Genomic DNA, 21,594 nt, shown 5'->3' with positions numbered 1-21,594 from the left:
ACACTGAACTCAAAACCTCAAAAAGGGGCTTTTCACAGTACCTTCACTGAAGCTTACGTGTAACAATAAGCGATTATTATTATTATTCTCTCTCTGTGGAGAGAAATACAGAGTTAATGTTAAAGGGCCTGTAGAAGAGTCAATGGACTCGAAGCAGTTAATGTTTCTCTCTCCTCGGATGCTGTCAAACCTGCTGAGTTTATCCAGTATTTTTCTGTCAGATTTCCAGCATCCTCAGTATTTTGCTTTTATCAACACCTTGAAGGTTGTTTTTAATTGACTGTAATTTAAACCATGTCATCATCAACAACAATTTGTATTCATACATCACTATTTGGGTAGAAAATATTCCACGGTCGATCACGGAGGTGAGTGAAAAGGGATGACGAGTCAAAGTAAGAAAGATTAGAAGGGTCATCCAAAAGTTCTGTCAAAGAGGTGGTCTTCAAGGAGAAGAGAAAGCAGGGTGTGGAGGAAATTCTAGAAACTGGGACAAAGTTGGTGATGAAAGTGAGGGGCGGAAGTAAAGGAGGCTGGAGTCAAATGAACAATTTGATGAATGTAGAAATTGTTACATATTACATTTTATATTTGTGGCAGTAATATTATCAAAATCCTGGGTTAAGGTATATATTTGTTGTAGTAATATTGTTAAAAAAACCTAGGTTTAGTTTTCCAGATTGTGCATCTGCCCAAGCTACAATTAAGGAGTTTTAAAAAGTGACGTCATGACTGTTTCTAACCATTTACTTGTTTACATATAGAGGGCTAATTAAATATTGTTATGGTTGCTGGAGATTCCCTGGAGTAGATAATTTATAAGGGGCTGTATTTAGTCCTAGATAAGGTCATGTGACATCTTAGTGGACACAGATGATGCAATTAATGGGAAAAGCCAGGTCTGTCTGTAATTTTGCAGTTTGCCGTAGGATTTGAGTCTGACAAATGCTGCTAGGTTGAACAGAACTGTACTGATTCTGCTCCTGAAAGGGTCTCTCTCTCCCAAGTCTCTACACAACTAAGCAAGTAAGCCGTTTGTTAACTTTATTTCTAAGTACGAAGTCTTACAACACCAGGTTAAAGTCCAACAGGTTTGTTTCGATGTCACTAGCTTTCGGAGCGCTGCTCCTTCCTCAGGTGAATGAAGAGGTCTGTTCCAGAAACACATATATAGCCAGATTCAAAGATGCCAAACAATGCTTGGAAAGCGACCATTAGCAGCGCTCCGAAAGCTAGTGACATCGAAACAAACCTGTTGGACTTTAACCTGGTGTTGTAAGACTTCGTACTGTGCTCACCCCAGTCCAACGCCAGCATCTCCACATTATTTCTAAGTGGCATTTGAACTGTATTGGGGTGCTTAATTGGAGTCAGTAGCAGGTATAGATGGTAAGTTTAAGTTTTTTTTTGTCTAAGAACAGTTTAACTAATAATTGTAGAGCTATTTAATTTGATGTTGATGTGGTTAATTCGGTGTTTAAATTAAAGTTTGGTTTTAACATAAAAGATACCTATTGGTCAGAGTCATCTTTACCGGGGTGAAGTATCCATTCCTTACATCTTTATAAATTGAAATAAATTGTTTAGGGTTCTCGCCCGGTATCCTAAAAAATGTTGGGGTCTGGTCCAGTATCCTAACAACAGAGTTTGGAAGATGGTTGTAAAACTAGAGGAAGTTACAGAGATAGGGCCAAGGGAAATCTGCTACAAATGATAGGATCATAATTTTTAATTTTAGGAGGACCAGGAGTCAAGGTAGGTCAGATGTGATGACTGAGCAGTATTTAGTGGAGATAAGTTCTGAGTTAACAGTTTGGGAATGAAGTTCTATTGTTTGGAGCTATTAATTATTATGCTAAATTATATTTAGCTTCAAATTTATTTTTAGGGACTCCAACTTTCCATAGCAGATAGGACGGCAAGGTGACACAGTGGTTAGCACTGCTGCCTATGGCCCGGAGTTCAAATCCCAGTCCTGGGTCACTGTCCGTGTGGAGTTTGCACGATCTCCCCGTGTCTGCGTGGGTTTCACCCCCACACCCAAAGATCTGCAGGGTAGGTGGATTGGCCATGCTAAATTGCCCATTAATTGAAAATAAAATAATGAGTACTCTAAATTTATTTTTAAAAACTTTCCATAGCAAATGACATTAGTCATATTTGTCTGTTTAGATTTTTAAATCTTTTGCATGGCAAGTTGTCAGAAATGTGAGTTGATAATGATACTGTCTCTGGTACCTGCTGAACAGGGCGAGCAACTGTGTTACACCTTAACCAATCAGATTGGAGGGCTGAGAAATTAACAGCACAAAGGCAGAGAAAAGAACTGTAAGTTAGAAGGGGTGATTTCAATGTCCATTCAGGTATTAGAAAAAGAAATGGAGAAAGAAAGAAAAATTGGATTGAGAGAAAAAGGGGGCAATAATGAAAAAAATATTTAAAATGCTATATTTTTTTAAAAAATCTGGCAACACCAATGAAGACCTGAAGGAATGAGATTCCTCATTTGTAACAGTTAATTTTCAGTGCCAGCAAGGTTGTTTGACTGAAATAAGCATTTTACACATTATTAAAAGTGCACTTAGAATGAAATGAACAAGTCTAAACCTTGTGCGGTGAGCTTAGTTTGTAACTACTGCTCAAACACAGTAACTTCACACCATTCAACAACGAAACAGACAGTGAAGTGTCATTTTTGTAAAGATAACAGTGGAGCAAAACAAATTAGGCAGCAGCCTTTAGATATTTGAGTTTAACCATGCATCGCCACTTGCCAGAAGCTGCTTTACCATTTAAACAGGAGTAGCATTGAGCCCCCTGAGCCTCATGGTTACTTTGATTCCACATTCTGGTTCCTGGAATTATATTTAACATACAAACCTACGCATTAGGCACATAAGTAGACCATTCAGCCCTTAAACGCTACCACCAGAATGAATGAGAACTAAACGGAATTCAGATTTCTATATACTATATATAAAAACACTGAGCGTTTCCAGCTACGGTTGACTACAAGCTCATCTTCAAAATCAGCAACTGGAAAATGGTTTGCTAACAGCCAAGTCTCTTCATTCAGGAAATCAGAGATTGTTAGGTAACTGCCTTGTGAGACGTCAGTCAGGAAATGCCTTGGGTGTTGACAGCCTTTGATATACTTATCATATTTTATTTTTTTTCCTCAATGGCAATCTATTCCATTTTGTTTAATTTTCATGGATTGTCAGGTTATACATCTGGAAAACCTCTTCAAGTGACTCCATCTTCCATCAGTACTTTATTCATGTTTAGCTTTTTAAAATTACTTTTTTTAAAAAAAATCTTCCTTTTCTTGCTGTATCTGTCAGATATGTGCTCACAATAGAAGGGTAAATTCACTGATCTCATGCTCCCAGCGAGGAATCACACTCGAAGGGAGTCTGAGTTAGAGAACTTTATTTTAATTCATTCTTGGAATGTGGGCATCACAGGCATGGCCAGCATTTATTGCCCATCTCCAATTACCCTGGATCATCTAGAGAGCAGACGGTTCTCAGTGAATGGTTGAAAGTCAGAGAGATCTAGGTGTACAGATCCACAGGTCACTGAAAGGGTGGAGAAGGTAGTCAAGAGGGCATAGGGCATGCTTGCCATCATTGGCCAGGGCTTTGAGTATAAGAATTGGCAAGTCATGTTGCAGCTGTACAGAACCTTAGTTAGGCCACACTTGGAGTATAGTGTTCAATTCTGGTCGCCATACTACCAGAAGGATTTGGAGGCTTTAGAGAGGGTGCAGAAGAGATTTACCAGGATGTTGCCTGGTATGGAGGGCATTAGCTATGAGGAGCGGTTGAATAAACTTGGTTTGTTCTCACTGGAACGACGGAGGTTGAGGGGCGACCTGATAGAGGTCTACAAAATTATGAGGGGGATAGACAGAGTGGATAGTCAGAGGGTAGAGGGGTCAATTACTAGGGGGCATAGGTTTAAGGTTCGAGGGGCAAGGTTTAGAGGAGATGTACGAGGCAAGTTTTTTTTACACAGAGGGTAATGGGTGCCTGGAACTCGCTGCCGGAGGAGGTGGTGGAAGCAGGGACGATAGTGACATTTAAGGGGCATCTTGACAAATACATGAATCGGATGGGAATAGAGGGAAACGGATCCAGGAATGTAGCCACCTGGGTTGGCCACTTCCCGACTTAAAATGGAGAACCGCAAAGGCTGAAGGGAAATTCAGCCAACACAGGCAAAGACTAGCAAATACAGAAATCATGTGTATTGAAACCTGTAAGAAACCAGACAGCACTGAAACCAGCAGCCATCTGCATAGTAATGAGCGATTCCAAGGCACAATGGCAACAGTTAAGGTGAATAAAGCCAAGCCAGACTCCTCGGCGCCAGCAGGAGCCAAGACAAAGGAAGGCCAACGGACATTTAGGGACCGCCCAACGATCAGGGAACAACTCCAGTATTGGAGAAATCGATCCAAGTGATTGGAACGCAGTCCAATCACTTGGAACCAGGTACGGGGTCCGCCGCGAAGGGCGAGAAGCCCCTGGGGACTATAAAGTAAAGCCCCCAAGTTCAAATCGTCCTTCTTTGGCAGGGTCACTCAGCAGCTCGAACCAACCCTTGACAGTGACCTGCCTCGCTGCCGCATCAACCAAGTCTCAAGTCAACGCTCGCCACGAGATAGGCTCTCCTAGCTACAAGTCCATACCAGCCTTTGAATCATGCAGACTCAGGACCTGAACGAAAGGCCATTTGTTCCCCATACCTGGTGGGCCAGTCCGAAGCTAAGTATAGGCCTTTTGGTGATAGGAATAGTCTAGAAAGTAGAGTTTATGCATGAGTAGTGATTTACTGTGTATAATAAATATGCTTTGATTTGAATCTTACTAATTGGTGTGTTGAGTTATTGATCATTACTTGAACTTGAACCTCGTGGCGGTATCATAAAGATACCTGGCGACTCTAGAGCAAAGGTTAAACAAATAGAGTAAATTACGAATTAAGAGCCAACCAAAAGTTAGCAACAGGAAGTGTAGAAGATTTTAGTTTAGACGGGCAGCATGGTCGGCACAGGCTTGGAGGGCCGAAGGGCCTGTTCCTGTGCTGTACTTTTCTTTGTTCTTTGAGGCTATTCGGCCCATTGAGTCTGAAAGAGCACCTACCTAAGTCCAACCACCCAGCCCTATCCCTGTAAACCCAACTAACCTGTACATCTTTGGACACAAGTTTTAGATAACAGCTGATAACTGCAGATTTTTTTTAAAGATTCATTTACGGGATGTGGGCTTTGCTGGTTAGGCCAGCATTTATTGCCTGTCCCTAGTTACCCTTGAGAAGGTGGTGCTGATGCGCCTTCTTGAACCGCTGCAATCCTTAAGGGGTAGGTACACCCACTGTGCTGTTAGGAAGAGAGTTCCAGGATTTAAATCCAGCAACAGTGAAGGAACGGCGATATATTTCCAAGTCGGGGTGGTGAGTGACTTGGAGGGGAACCTCCAGGTGGGGGTGTTCCCAGATATCTGCTGCTCTCGTCCTTCTAGAGGATAGTTGTCGTGGGTTTGGAAGGTGTTGTCTAAGGTGGCTTGGTGAGTTACTGCAGTGCATCTTGTAGATGGTACACATGGCTATCATTGTTCGTTGGTGGTAGAGGGTTTGAATGTTTGTGGAAGGAGGAGCAATCACGCGGGCTGCTTTGTCCTGGATGGTGTTGAGCTTCTTGAGTGTTGATGGAGCTGCATTCATCCAGGCAAGTAATGAGTATTCCATTACACTCCTAGATGGTGAACAGGCCTAAGGGGGGATTAGGAGGTGAGTTACTTGCAGTAGGAATCCTAGCCTCTGACCTGCCCTGGTAGCCACAGTATTAATGTGGCTAGTCCAGTTCAGTTTGTGATCAATGGTAATCCCCAGGATGTTGATTGTGGGGGATTCAGCGATGGTAAAGCCATTGAATGTCAAGGGGTGGTGGTTAGGCCCTCTCTTGTAGGAGATGGTCATTGCCTGGCACTTGTGTGGTACAAATGTAACTTGCCACTTGTCAGCCCAAGCCTGAATATTGTCCAGGTCTTGCTGCATTTGGACACGGACTGTTTCATTATCTGAGGAGTCACGAATGGTGCTGAACATTGTGCAGTCATCCGCAAACACCCCCACTTCTAATCTTGTGAGGGAAGGGAGGTCATTGGTGAAGCAGCTGAAGATGGTTGGACCTAGGACACTACCCTGAGGAACTCCTGCAGTGATATCCTAGAGTTGGGATGATTGACCTCCAACCACCACAACCATCTTCCTTTATGCCAGTTACGACTCCAACTAGCGGAGAGTTTTCCCCGATTCCCATTGACTCCAATTTAGCTAGGGCTCCTTGATGCCATACTTGGTCAAATGTTGCCTTGATGTCAAGGACAGTCACTCTCACCTCAAGCATTCAGCTCTTTTGTCCACGGTTGAACCAAGGCTGTAATGAGGTCAGGAACTGAGTAACTGGCGGAACCCAAACTGAGCGTCCGTGAACAGGTTATTGCTGAGTAAGTGCCACTTAATATCCTTTCATCACTTTGATGATGATGGAGAGTAGACTGATAGGGCGGTAATTGGCTGGGTTGGATTTGTCCTGTTTCTTGTGTACAGGACACACCTGGGAAATTTTCCACATTGCCGTGTAATTGCCAATGTTGTAGATGTACTGGAACAACTTGGTTAGGGATGCGGCAGGGTAGGGATGTGGCAAGTTCTGAACACAAGACTTCAGTACTATTGCCGGGATATTGTCAGGGCCCATGCACAATATCAGCAGGTCTGACAGCATCTGTGGAGAGAGAACTGAATTACCGTTTCAAGTCTGGATGACTTTTTCTCAAAGCAACTTTTTATCATGGCCAATCCACCCAACCTGCACAACTTTGGACTGCGGAAGGAAACCGGAGCACTCGGAGGAAACTCACGCAGACACGGGGAGAACGTGCAAACTCCACACATACAGTCCCCCAAGGACGAAATTGAATCTGGGACCCTGCGCTGTGAGGCAGCAGTGCTAACCACTAAAGAGTTGTGAACCCCCCCTACTGATACCAGTATTTTAATCAGGGTAACAATGTTACAGACCAACCGGCATATCAGGCTGCCATTGAACATGGTCCTCCACTAGGACTACAAGATTAGCGAGTTTATCTCATTATCGTCTTCATTTGCTTTTTTGGTTGACTACTTGCTTTGGCTCTTTAATAGTCAGCCTCTAAATTAAACAAGCAGTCTCCTTCCCCCCCAGGAAGCACTGGTTGTTTAGTTACAGCTACTCATACCCAACACGAACGGATCGAGATGGTTGAGCCAAATAAGGTGGGATCTTTGTAAGTAGCTCAGAAAAATAACGCAGTTTGAATCCGATTTCAATGCCAATCAGGTTCAAGCTCGTTTTTCCATTCAATGCTTTGTGAAAATGCAGTTTTTTGAACTTCCTATTTTAGCAATGCATTATATAGCCTCAATATACTGCGCGACAAAGCAACAGGATGTGGTTCGCGAGTGGTCATCAATGTGTTGAAGTCAAATTTGAGAAGTGGTCAGAAAAAGCAAAGAGCTCACTTACAGGGAGAGGAAGGGAGTAAGTTATTCCACTTGTGTGCCTCTTTGCAGGTGATTTCAGTGACACTGGAAGAAGCCTGGCAATCGGTTGCCCCAGGAGTAAGTGCCTCTTTAAAAAGGGGGAAACAAGTTAATTTCTCCCTCACTTTTGGGCCTTCCTGAGCTATGCAACACTCTCCATGGTTAAGCAGGCAACCATCACCCATGACTATTGCCAATGTATATAATTTGTGCCACTGCACTAGCCTATATGAATGATTCTTCAAGGTGTTGTAAATCCCTAACACTGAAACTTGGGTTTGCGCATTTGTTCCTCAACAAGCAAATTCCCACACTGCTGCTCACAAGAATTGGGATTCTCCAATACGGATGCAATTTAGTGGGTTTTAGATGAACTCAAATGAAAGTGCGCTGTTTGCTATCAAACTTCTGTTGTCATCAGCAATGCTCCAGGTGAAAGTATAGCCGGATTCAGTGCAAGTGAAAAATTCAGCACAATGCACTCGCTCATGTTATGGTAAGTTGTGCTGCTCACATGAGGAGCCCCGGTGCCTGTTTGCTCATCTGAAGACCAGCCAGTGACTATGCTACTTAAGCGGTTTGGAGTACAGTGGACACAGTCATGGTTATGGGACCTGAAAACCTTTAAGTTATAGAGTTGAAAAGCACAGGTAGACATTTCCTTAGCCGAGCTGCTCCAGTACAACGACGCTGCTAACGCCTACCTAATAATGTGGAAAATTCTCTAGTTACGTCAAATCCAGAAAATAGCATAAATAAATTATTGTCCAATCAACTGTTTGAGAAAAGACCTTCTCTCCATCATATCATCAGGAGCGCTTATTCTGCTGCTGATTTTAGTGCCAGTTTCATTCACAGTCCCTCTTACAGTAAGGAAAACAGTGTCAGCCTTCAGTAAGGGGCTGACAAATGACAGGCAACTAAGTGCTGCCAGCACAAACGAAGGAAAGGCCCACCCTCTCTCCCTAACCCTCAACAGTACCATCATTGCTGAAGTTCCCATCACCTTGGAAGTTGGGGACCAGGGGTAGGGGCGTCTCCATTTATTAACAACTTAACTGCATCAGCCATCCCAGCAAGAACCGGGGAGAAACTGGCTACTCCGCAATGATTGCTCTCAAAACCTCTCCATCATATAAAAGGCTCAAGGTTAGGAGTATGGCAGATGATTCACCACTCATGCAGACACCATCCTGAACAGAGCAGTTTTTCCTGTTCAATTATCCTGCCACTCAACTAAAAGTTGTCATTCTATTTCAGGTTCAGTGCAGATTCGGCAGGTGTTAGTGGGCAATCGCATCATCAGTGGCTCATTATTATAGCTGTACACAAAGACCACGTCTAAAATGAGTGGTGGAGATAACAGAAATCCTGGAGCACTTCCAAGGTAGCAATTTAATTTCAGAGTTCAGCTTGCCCTTATTAACCACCTCCTGGATTATGATGTTCCTTGAATGTTTCAATCAGATTATAACCCTGTAAACAGGTAGTACCTGACACTGTCTAGAAAAACAGCTGTGTACAGTATTTAGCATGGATTTCTCAAGGCCTTACCTTCTGCACGCCACGTGACACGCACGCACAAATCATTGCCAATGATGTTCCAGGATGCACACTGAGACACTGTAGTACAACCACCACATCCTGAACAGGGAATCTCAACAAAGGACCTACAACAAGAAACAGGCAAATGGATATATTTGCCATTTGCTTCAGACTTCACACTTTGTGACTTACAGAACATGACAGTTTGTCATTTATGAATATAATTGAAATAAATCTAAAATAAATCATAGAAACCGTACAGTGCAGAAGGTCATTCGGCCCATCAAGTCTGCAACAACCCTCTGAAAGATCACCCTATCTAGGCCCACTCCACAGTAACCCCACCTAACCGTTTGACACTAAGGGGCAATTTAGTATGCCAATCCACCTTGCCTGCATATCTTTATAAAAAATATATCTTTATTCAGCTTTTTAAATGTTATACATAGCAACAAATGCCCCCCCGCCCCCCAACCAGAGAGCCAACTAAAAACCCCACCAACGCCTGCCCCAACAACTAACGGTGACCAGCTCTTTAAAATACAAAATAAACGGCTGTAACCTTCGGTAAAACCCTTCAATTGTGCCACTCATGGTGCACTTAACTTTCTCGAGATACAAAAACCCCATAAGATCGCCCAGCCACAACGAGGCGCTGGATGGTGAAGCTGACTTCCTACCCATTGCCTTTGAGCAATCAGCAAAGCCAGGACATCAGCCCCGCTCCAGTATGCTGCTCCAGCAAGTCCGATACCCCGAATATGGCCCCGAGAGGACAAGGGTTCAACTCAATTTGTAGGATCGCCAACATGGTGCCAAAGGAGGAGACCCAGAAACCCTCAAGCTTAGGACATGACCAGAACCTATGTACATGATTAGCTGGGCCCGCCCCTCCCACAATACACACACTCACCCTTCAATCTCGCAAATATCCTGCTCCTCTTGGACTTGGTCAAATGGGTTCTATACACCACCTTCAGCTTTGCACAGGATGATGTTGCGTTCACCCTATGCAGAATCTCACACCAAACCCCTTCCTCCAACTCAGACATCAGCTCCTCCTCCTATTTGGCCTTCACCCGTACCAAGGTTACTCCCTCCTCCGCTATAAGCCTCCCATAAACCGCTGAGGTACTCCCTTCCGCCAGGGACAAAACCCTTTCCAGCAACAAGGGGGCACCATGGGGAATGCTGGACAGATCTTCTTCACAAATTCACGCCCCTGTAAATATCTGGGTACATCCGCCTGTGAGAGCCCAAATTTCTTGAACAACTCCTCAAGGCTCGCAAATTATCCCTCCAAAAACAAATCCTTCCTCACAGAAACACCACTTTTCCTCCCATCCCCTAAACCTCAGCATCCAGCCTCGCCAGCTCAAGCATGTGGTTTGTGCAAACCGGCACCAACTTCGATACCGCCCGCAATTTAAAATGCTGCCAAAATTCTTCAGTGTGGAAGCCATCACCCAATTCCCTGAGTATTCCCTGGAGAAAAAGGAAGCCATGACCAGTACCCTTAACCCCGACCCCCTACACGAGCTCAACTCCACCTGCACCCATAAAGCCTCCGAATAACCTGCACATCCTTGTACTGTGGGAGGAAACCAGAGCACCCGGAGGAAACCCATGCAGACATGGGGAGAAAGTGCAAACTCCACACAGACAGTCACCCAAATTCGGAATTGAACCCTGGCGCAGTGAGGCAGCAGTGCTAACCACTGTGCACCCAGTTAAATACACATGATAAAGATTAGATGTGTAGTTTGGTACCTTGAAGACACGAGTTTTGGATTCCATTTTCTACAGCATGCAGTGTTTCCTTAGAAAGCTGTTCAATTAGCAGATCTGAAATTTCAATTAGTGGCGTTGACATTGTCCCTTCTCCGAGCCACGGATGGACAGAAAGCTCAGCAGTTACCAGGTTACGTTTCCCCCCAACTGTTCTGTCCAATGTATCTGAAGAAAGAAACAATTTGTATTGAAGCTGCTCATAAAGTCCTCAGATGTGTAGTCATTGTTTTAGAAGATAACAGAATAAACAATGTGCGCATAGCAAAATCCCATAAAGAGAAATTAAATACATGAGCAGATTATCTGTTTCAGTGATGTTGGTTGTGAGACATTGTTGCCCAGGACAGTGAAGGAATTTCCCTGCTCTTCAGATATTTTCATAGGTTGTTCTGCATCACCTTGAGCAGGCAGGTGGAACCTTGGTTGAATGCCTAATCCAAATGACAGCCGCTCCAAAATGTACTGTATTGACGTGTCAGCCTGGATAATGTACTTAAATCTCTGAAGTGGCGCCTGAACCAAGAGACAGACATTCTTCGACATTATTTGTTGTGATTTCATTTGACTTTTTTTTCTAGTTGCTGCAACTGGTTTAATCTTTGGCCTCCATACTGCAAAGGTGAATGAGGATTATTATTTTCTGTACATTGCAGAATCCCAATGAACTCCTGCCAGGCTGCAACTTCTGTCAGTGACCAAGATGGGTCCTGGATCCTGTGATGGTATTTCATAGCCGGGTTAGTTTGTGTTTGGTGGTCAGCTGCACAGCCTCTGCTAGCCAGTACCCTTAGTTGTAGGATGGAATTGACTGCAAATGCCTTAAATTCCCTCCACCCAGAGCTATGCTGAGTGCTAGAAACAAGCAGGTGTCCTTTGCAGCTAATATAATTAAGGAAATCCAATGTGTGGTGTGTTACTGTAACTTGTGAACAATTATAGCACACCTGCCAATTTCTGGGTGGACCTCATTTAATTTCTGGTGGGAAATACTGGAAGCAAAAGGCAGCGTTTGAAAAGCATTCAGCCTCTGCCTGTGTACTGGTGTAGTTGTAAGCCTACTTGTGACAATAAAGATTATTATTAGTGAAAAACCTGAACCAAAATATCAAATTTAGGGAATTGCTTCAATGACATTAAATTGACCGAATATCGCAGCACATTAAGAGCTTACCACTTGAACTAGCAGACTGCATTATAGTTTCTCTGTAGGCCACCTGGAGGGGTCCGAGATACGCCTCAATTCCATACTCTCTATTGATACGATCATGGATTATCTCAATGTGCAGCTCACCCATTCCACATAAGATAGTCTATCAAAGCAGCAGAGAACAGTCAACTGATGTTTCATTTTGGAGGGGAGGGTAAATGGGGTTAAATCAACTGAACGGCAAACAGGATTGAGGGGCTTTATGGCTTCCTAAGTTCTTACTATTAGTTAATTTGCATCGAGTAAAATGACTACTGTTCTGTGTATTCATCTGTCTAGACAATATTCTTCATTTTACATGATACGTAAATGGTTTGGGTGCACTAATCTACCGCCCCCCCATACCTACGAAAATAGCCATGCCAAATTAAATTAAGTAACACTTCTAGCTGTGAAGAAAATGTGCAAATGTAAATGCTGTGGGTGATGAGAGATACAGTGCGATGCAGAATATAGTCTGACGCAGAATGCCCTGAAGCTTCAATTTGCTACCTTATCGATTAATTGCAAGCTTCTCAAAAGCTTGAGAGAGAAGTTCAGTCAATGAGGCCATTTTTCATGCTTCCGCACTGCCAGTTTAAATAGCAAGGCTGTAAAGTGGATCTTTGATACCATAATACTTCAGCAGTCATGGTGTGCACCATACCTTTATAGTCTCTGCAATTCCAATCGGACCTCTAATTGAGTGCCCACACATTAGAATTTGATCCAATGAAGTTAACCAGTGAGTCGCAGAACTAACACAAGTAGCATCCACGTTTCAAAAAGGTGAGCACAACACCACACGGTAAAGAAAAAAAGATATAGGGCTGGATTCTCCACTGGCGGGGTTGTCCGTTGTGCTGGCAGCGCGCACACACAGCCCACAATGGGAAACCCCATTGGCAAGCTGGTGGGATGGAAAATCCTGCTGTCGGTGCAGCGGGATGGAGAATCCCACCCATAACCTGTGAAGTTATACATCACCTGACCAGAATCCGGGTCAATCTTCACCTTTAAACTGGGATCTTCCCGCTGGAGGCAAGTAAGAGCATGGTCCAAATCTATATGCAGAAACAAGTTAGGTCAAATATTGTAAGAATCTGCAAAATGTAGTCTCATTGCTTGGATATTGATAAACACATTGCAATGTACTGTACCTGGTTGTTTTGCCATTGATGGTGGCTCAATTGTGCAAAAGAAGACTGGCTCTGGAATTTCAACTGCAGCCAACATGGGATCTTCCTGCTCCTTGTATTTTTTCCCAGATTTCTTTCCTGTGCGACAGGCTGCAGCTGCTGCCGATGACTTTGATGAAACTATTGTGTCACCTGTTGCTGTCTGACAGCAAAGGAAAGATGTGTCAAATATTAATGGGTAGAATTTTAAGAGAGCTCTCCATCCTGAGAGTCAGCACCTAATAGGCCACTGTCGACTCTCAAACTCCCACAGCCATTTAATGCTCCCTTGAGCGTTGCTTGGTAGTGGGCAGGGCTTTTGTCCACCCTTAGAGGGGAGTCCCGCCCTTGGCGGACAGCTCTCGACCTGTCCAGGCGCAGCACTTTAGTGGAAAAAGGCTATTAAGTGGCATCTTAAGGGCCTTAATAGGTGAAAAGCAGGTTTGCCACCCAAGGCCCTTCCCGTCCAACCGTAAAATTGAATCTGGATCAGGACAGGCGGGATCCCGGAGAGTCCCGACGATGCAATTTTACGCCCCCCCCCCCCCCCCCTTTCCGGCCTCAGAACCTGGGGTGGGAAGAGCGTAAAATTCTGTCCCATGTTTCAACAAAGAACAAAGAACAAAGAAATGTACAGCACAGGAACAGGCCCTTCGGCCCTCCAAGCCCGTGCCGACCATACTGCCCGACTAAACTACAATCTTCTACACTTCCTGGGTCCGTATCCTTCTATTCCCATCCTATTCATATATTTGTCAAGATGCCCCTTAAATGTCCCTATCGTCCCTGCCTCCACTACCTCCTCCGGTAGTGAGTTCCAGGCACCCACTACCCTCTGCGTAAAAAACTTGCCTCGTACATCTACTCTAAACTTTGCCCCTCTCACCTTAAACCTATGCCCCCTAGTAATTGACCCCTCTACCCTGGGGAAAAGCCTCTGACTATCCACTCTGTCTATGCCCCTCATAATTTTGTATACCTCTATCAGGTCGCCCCTCAACCTCCTTCGTTCCAGTGAGAACAAACCGAGTTTATTCAATCGCTCCTCATAGCTTATGCCCTCCATACCAGGCAACATTCTGGTAAATCTCTTCTGCACCCTCTCTAAAGCCTCCACATCCTTCTGGTAGTGTGGCGACCAGAATTGAACACTATACTCCAAGTGTGGCCTAACTAAGGTTCTATACAGCTGCAACATGACTTGCCAATTCTTATACTCAATGCCCCGGCCAATGAAGGCAAGCATGCCGTATGCCTTCTTGACTACCTTCTCCACCTGTGTAGCCCCTTTCAGTGATCTGTGGACCTGTACTCCTAGATCTCTTTGACTTTCAATACTCTTGAGGGTTCTACCATTCACTGTATATTCCCTACCTGCATTAGCCCTTCCAAAATGCATTACCTCACATTTGTCCAGGTTAAACTCCATCTGCCATCTCTCCGCCCAAGTCTCCAGACAATCTAAATCCTGCTGTATCCTCAGACAGTCCTCATCGCTATCCGCAATTCCACCAACCTTTGTGTCGTCTGCAAACTTACTAATCAGACCAGTTACATTTTCCTCCAAATCATTTATATATACTACAAAGAGCAAAGGTCCCAGCACTGATCCCTGTGGAACACCACTGGTCACAGCCCTCCAATTAGAAAAGCATCCCTCCATTGCTACCCTCTGCCTTCTATGGCCTAGCCAGTTCTGTATCCACCTTGCCAGTTCACCCCTGATCCCGTGTGACTTCACCTTTTGTACTAGTCTACCATGAGGGACCTTGTCAAAGGCCTTACTGAAGTCCATATAGACAACATCTACTGCCCTACCTGCATCAATCATCTTAGTGACCTCCTCGAAAAACTCTATCAAGTTAGTGAGACACGACCTCCCCTTCACAAAACCGTGCTGCCTCTCACTAATACGTCCATTTGCTTCCAAATGGGAGTAGATCCTGTCTCGAAGAATTCTCTCCAGTAATTTCCCTACCACTGAAGTAAGGCTCACCGGCCTGTAGTTCCCGGGATTATCCCTGCCACCCTTCTTAAACAGAGGAACAACATTGGCTATTCTCCAGTCCTCCGGGACATCCCCTGAAGACAGCGAGGATCCAAAGATTTCTGTCAAGGCCTCAGCAATTTCCTCTCCAGCCTCCTTCAGTATTCTGGGGTAGATCCCATCCGGCCCTGGGGACTTATCTACCTTAATATTTTTTAAGACACCCAACACCTCGTCTTTTTGGATCACAATGTGACCCAGGCTATCTACACCCCCTTCTCCAGACTCAACATCTACCAATTCCTTCTCTTTGGTGAATACTGATGCAAAGTATTCATTTAGTACCTCGCCCATTTCCTCTGGCTCCACACATAGATTCCCTTGCCTATCCTTCAGTGGGCCAACCCTTTCCCTGGCTACCCTCTTGCTTTTTATGTAAGTGTAAAAAGCCTTGGGATTTTCCTTAACCCTATTTGCCAATGACTTTTCATGACCCCTTCTAGCCCTCCTGACTCCCTGCTTAAGTTCCTTCCTACTTTCCTTATATGCCACACAGGCTTCGTCTGTTCCCAGCCTTTTAGCCCTGACAAATGCCTCCTTTTTCTTTTTGACGAGGCCTACAATATCATTCGTCATCCAAGGTTCCCGAAAATTGCCGTATTTGTCTTTCTTCCTCACAGGAACATGCCTGTCCTGTATTCCTATCAACTGACACTTGAAAGCCTCCCACATGTCAGATGTTGATTTGCCCTCAAACATCCGCCCCCAATCTATGCTCTTCAGTTCCCGCCTAATATTGTTATAATTAGCCTTCCCCCAATTTAGCACATTCATCCTCGGACCACTCTTATCCTTGTCCACCAGTACTTTAAAACTTACTGAATTGTGGTCACTGTTACCGAAATGCTCCCCTACTGAAACATCTACCACCTGGCCGGGCTCATTCCCCAATACCAGGTCCAGTACCGCCTCTTCCCTAGTTGGACTGTTTACATATTGTTTTAAGAAGCCCTCCTGGATGCTCCTTACAAACTCTGCCCCGTCTAAGCCCCTGGCACTAAGTGAGTCCCAGTCAATATTGGGGAAGTTGAAGTCTCCCATCACCACAACCCTGTTGTTTTTACTCTTTTCCAAAATCTGTCTACCTATCTGCTCCTCTATCTCCCGCTGGCTGTTGGGAGGCCTGTAGTATACCCCCAACATTGTGACTGCACCCTTCTTATTCCTGATCTCTACCCATATAGCCTCACTGCCCTCTGAGGTGTCCTCTCGCTGTATAGCTGTGATACTCTCCTGAACAAGTAGCGCAACTCCGCCTCCCCTTTTACATCCCCCTCTATCCCGCCTGAAACATCTAAAACCTGGAACGTTTAGCTGCCAATCCTGCCCTTCCCTCAACCAGGTCTCTGTAATGGCAACAACATCATAGTTCCAAGTAGTAATCCAAGCTCTAAGTTCATCTGCCTTACCCGTAATGCTCCTTGCATTAAAACATATGCACTTCAGGCCACCAGACCCGCTGTGTTCAGCAACTTCTCCCCGTCTGCTCTGCCTCAGAGCCACACTGTCCATATTCCCTAGTTCTCCCTCAACGCTCTCACCTTCTGACCTATTGCTCCCGTGCCCACCCCCCTGCCATACTAGTTTAAACCCTCCCGTGTGACACTAGCAAATCTCGCGGCCAGGATATTTATGCCTCTCCGGAGGCACTGTGTGGTCAGGGCCTAGATAAGACTTTTGAGGATCTTATTCTCCCAAAGTATCATACTAGAGTCTGTAGTTTCTCAATAGCATAACTCTTTACTTACAGCAAGTATTTCCACATTTGCACCTCTACCAAGCTTCTCCTCCGTCCACATCTCTTTTCTGAGCCATGAGATCTGATATCATTATTACTCAAGACTGGGCATCCATGAGACGCTGTGGGCCATCAGCAATAGCAGAATTGTATTCAACCACAATCTGCAACCTCATGGTCCAGCATATCCCCTATTCTACCATTATCACCAAGCCAGGCGTTCAACCCTTGTTCAATGAAGAGTGCAGGAGAGCCTGCCAGGAGCAACACCAGACATACTGAAAAATGAGGTGTCAACCTGGTGAAGCTACAACACAGGACTACTTGTGTGTAAAACAACATAAGCAGCAAGTAACAGCAAGAACTATGCGATCCCACAACCAACGGATCAGATCTAAGCTCTGCAGTCCTGCCACATCCAGCTGTGACTGGTGGTGGACTATTAAACAACTCATTGGAGGAGGCGGGTCCACATATATCCCCATCCTCAATGATGGAGAAGCCCAGCACATATGTGTAAAAGACAAGGCTGAAGCATTCGCAATAACCTTCAGCCAGAAGCGCCGAATGGATGATCCAACTCGGTCTCCTCCAGAGGTCCCCAGCATCATAAATGTCAGTCTTCAGCCAATACGATTCACCCACGTGATATCAAGAAATGGCTGAAGGGGGCAGCACGGTGGCACAGTGGTTAGCATTGCTGCCTACGGCACGGAGGACCCGGGTTCAAATCCCGGCCCTGGGTCATTGTCCGTGTGGAGTTTGCACATTCTCCCCGTGTCTGCGTGTGTTTCATCCCCACAACCCATAGATGTGCAGGTTAGGTGAATTGGCCACGCTAAATTGCCCCTTAATTGGAAAAAATAATTGGGTACTTTAAATTTACAAAAAAAAAGAACTGGCTGAAGGCATTGGATACTGCAAAAGCTATTGCCCTGACAATATTCCAGCAATAGTATTGAAGACTTGTGCTCTAGAACTTGCTGCAGCCCTAGTCAAGCTGTTCCAGTACAGCTACAACATTGGCATCTACCCAGCAATGTGGAAAATTGCCCAGATATGTCCTGTACACAAAAATCAGGACAAATCCAACCCAGCCAATTACTGCCCCATAAGTCTAACCTAAATCATCAGTAAAGTGATGGAAGGGATCATCACAGTGCTATCAAGCAGCACTTGCATAACAATAACCTGCTCACGGACGCTCAGTTTGGGTTCTGCCAGGGTCACTCAGCTCCTGACCTCATTAGAGCCTTGCTTCAAACATGGACAAAAGAGCTGAACCCCAGAGGTGAGATGAGTGACTGCTTTTGACATCAAGGCAGCATTTGATAGCGTATGGCATCAAAATTGGAGTATGGGAATCAGGGGGAAAACTCTCCACTGATTGGAGTCATACCTAGCACAAAGAAAGATGGTTGTGGTGGTTGGAGGGCAATCACCTCAATCCCAGGACATCACTGCAGGAGTTCCTCAGGGTAGTGTCCTTGGCCCAACCATCTCCAACTGCATCATCAATGACCTTCCTTTCAACATAAGGTCAGAAGTGGGGATGTTCGCAGATGACTGCATAATGTTCAGCACCATTCACGACTCAGACACTGAAGCAGTCAGTCCATGTGCAAATGCAGCAAGACCTGGACAATATCCAAGCTTGGGCTGAAAAGTGGCAAGTTACTTTTGCGCCACACAAGTGCCAGGCAATGACCATCTCCAATAAGAGAGAATCAAACAATCGCCCCTTGACATTCAATGACATTATCATCACTGGATTCCCCACTATCAATATCCTGGGGGTTACCATTGACCACAAACTGAACTGAACTAGCTAGATTAATACTGTGGCTACAAAAGCACATCAGTCGCTTGTAATCCTACAGTGAGTAACTCACCCCCCGACTCCCCAAAGCTTGTCCACCACCCACAAGGCACAAGTCAGGAGTATGATGGAATACTTCCCACTTGCCTGGATGAGTGCAGCTGCAACAACTCTCAAGAGGCTCAACTCCATCCAGGGCAAAGCAGCCCGTTTGATAGGCATCCCTTCCACAAGCATTCACTCCCTCCACCACCGACGCACAGTAGCAGTAATGAGAAGGGAATTATTGCCAATCTGGCTGTACGAGACACCTTGGGGATGAGCAACCATAACATGGCAGAATTTTTTATCAAGATGGAGAGTGAAGTAGTTGATTTGGAGACTAGGGTGCTGAATCGTAATAAAGGGAATTATGAGGATATGAGGCGTGAGTTGGCCTTGATAGATTGGGGAGAGGTAGTGAAAAGGGATGACAGTGGATAGACAATTGCAAACATTCAAGGAACGCATGGAGGAACTACAGCAACTGTTCATTCCTGTCTGGCAGAAAAGCAAAGGGGGTTACAAAGGAAATTAGAAATAGTATCTGATCCAAGGAAGAAGCATACATAATAGGTCTGAGGATAGGGAGAAGTTTAGAATTCAGCAAAGAAGGACGAAGGGATTGATTAAGAAGGGGAAAGTACAGTACGAAAGGAAGCTTGCAGGGAACATAAAGAGTGACACTAAGAGTTTCTCCAGATATGTGAAGAGAAAGAGAGATTGGTGAAGAGAAAAAGAGATTGGTAAAGAGAAATGTAGGCCCACTGCAGACAGAAACAGGGGAGTGCATAATAAGGGACAAAGAAATGGCTGAGCAATTAAATACACACTTTGGTTCGGTCTTCACAAATGAGGACACAAATCAGATCCCAGAAATATTGGAGAATGAAAGGTTTAGTGAGAGGGAAGAACTGAGGGAGATCAACATTAGTAGAGAAATGGCGTTGGGAAAACTGATGGGATTGAAGGTGGATAAATCCCCAGGGCCCAAGACTCTGCATCCCAGAGTGCTTAAGGAGGTGGCTCTGGAAATAGTGGATGCATTGCTGGTCATCTTCCAGGATTCTATAGACTCTGGAACTGTCCCTGCAGATTGGAGGGTAGCTCACATCACTCTGATATTCAAAAAGGGAGGTAGAGAGAAAGCAGGGAATTATAGACCAGTAAGCCTAATATCGGTAGTGGGGAAAATGCTTGAATCCATTATCAAGGACTTTATAGCAGAACATTTAGAAAGCAGTGGCAGGATCAGTCAGAGTCAGCATGGATTTATGAAGGGAAAATCATGCTGGACAAATCTGTTGGAATTCTTTGAAGAGGTAACCAGTACAGTCGATAAGGGGGAGCCAGTTAATGTGGTATATTTGGACTTTCAGAAGGCGTTTGACAAAGTCCTATAAGAGATTATTATGCAAAATTAAAGCGCATGGGATTGGAGGAAATGTATTGAGGTGGATAGAAAACTGGTTGGCAGAGAGGAAACAAAGAGTAGGGATTAATGGGTCCTTTTCAAATTGGTAGGCAGTAACCAGTGGGGTACCACAAGGATCAGTGCTGCGACCCCAGCTATTCACAATATATATTAATGATTTGGATGAGGGAACAAAATGTAACATCTCAAAGTTTACAGGTGATACCAAATTAGGTGGGAGGGTGAATTGTGACGAGAATGCAGGGATCCTACAGCAAGATTTGGCCAGGCTGGACGAGTGGACAAATCAATGGCAGATGCAGTATAATTTGGATAAGTGTGAGGTTATGCATTTCGGAAGCAAAAAAAGGAAGGCAGATTACTACCTGAATGGTTGTAAATTGAGAGAGGGGAGTGTGCAGCGGGACCTGGGTGTCCTTGTGCACCATTTACTGAAGGTAAGCATGCAGGTGCAGCAGGCGGTAAAGAAAGCTAATGGTATGTTGATCTTCATTGCGAGAGGTTTCGAGTCTCGAAGCAGGGATGTGTTGCTGCAATTAGATAGGGCCTTGGTGAGGCCACACCTGGAGTAGTGTGTGCAGTTTTGGTCTCCTTCACTGAGGAAGGATGTTCTTGCTCTCGAGGGAGTGCAGCGAAGGTTTACCAGACTGATTCCAGGGATGGCAGGATTGTCATATGAGGAGAGATTAACTAAGTTGGGATTGTTCTCGCTGGAGTTCAGAAGAATGAGTGGGGATCTCATCGAGACTTATAAAATTCTAACAGGACTAGACAGGTTAGATGTTACCAATAATAGGTGTATCCAGAACTAGGGGGTCACAGCCTGAGGATTCATGGTAAACCATTTCGGACAGCGATAAGGAGACACTTCTTCACACAAAGAGTGGTGAGCCTGTGGAATTCATTACCACAGGAAGTAGTTGATGCTAAAACTTTGAATATATTCAAGAGGCGGCTGGATATAGCACTTGGGGAGAATGGGATCAAAGGCTATGGGGAGAAAGCAGGATTAGGCTATTGAGTTGGATAATCAGCCATGTTTGTGGTGAAGGGCAGTGCAGGCCCGAAGGGCCAAAAGACCTCCTCCTGCTCCTATCTTCTATGCATGTATCTATGTATGCAGCAGTGTGTACCATCTACAAGATGCACTGTAAGAAATCATCAAGGCTCCTTAGGCAGCACCTTCCAAACCCATGACCACTACCATCTAGAATAGGCATTTT

At 44.8% G+C, this 21,594-nt stretch overlaps 1 protein-coding gene across 5 annotated transcripts in view; it reads right to left on the bottom strand.

The window, feature by feature from the left end:
* gfm2 (GTP dependent ribosome recycling factor mitochondrial 2) overlaps window positions 1–21,594 on the bottom strand; it is a 77,701-nt gene that overhangs the window by 2,501 nt on the left and 53,606 nt on the right. For 4 of the 5 annotated variants that reach the window (XM_072516074.1, XM_072516078.1, XM_072516077.1 and 1 more), the window contains 5 exons: window positions 13,276–13,456; window positions 13,103–13,179; window positions 12,101–12,239; window positions 10,909–11,094; window positions 9,148–9,263 (listed from right to left, as the gene is read on the bottom strand). In XM_072516074.1, coding sequence (XP_072372175.1) covers window positions 9,148–9,263; window positions 10,909–11,094; window positions 12,101–12,239; window positions 13,103–13,179; window positions 13,276–13,456 — 699 coding nt within the window. The remainder of the gene's footprint in view (window positions 1–9,147; window positions 9,264–10,908; window positions 11,095–12,100; window positions 12,240–13,102; window positions 13,180–13,275; window positions 13,457–21,594) is intronic. The other variant, XM_072516076.1, reaches the window with a different exon arrangement.

This window comes from Scyliorhinus torazame, chromosome 9, assembly GCF_047496885.1.
Source record: "Scyliorhinus torazame isolate Kashiwa2021f chromosome 9, sScyTor2.1, whole genome shotgun sequence".
NCBI lineage: Eukaryota > Metazoa > Chordata > Chondrichthyes > Carcharhiniformes > Scyliorhinidae > Scyliorhinus > Scyliorhinus torazame.
This window is presented reverse-complemented; position numbering and strand designations above follow the sequence as displayed.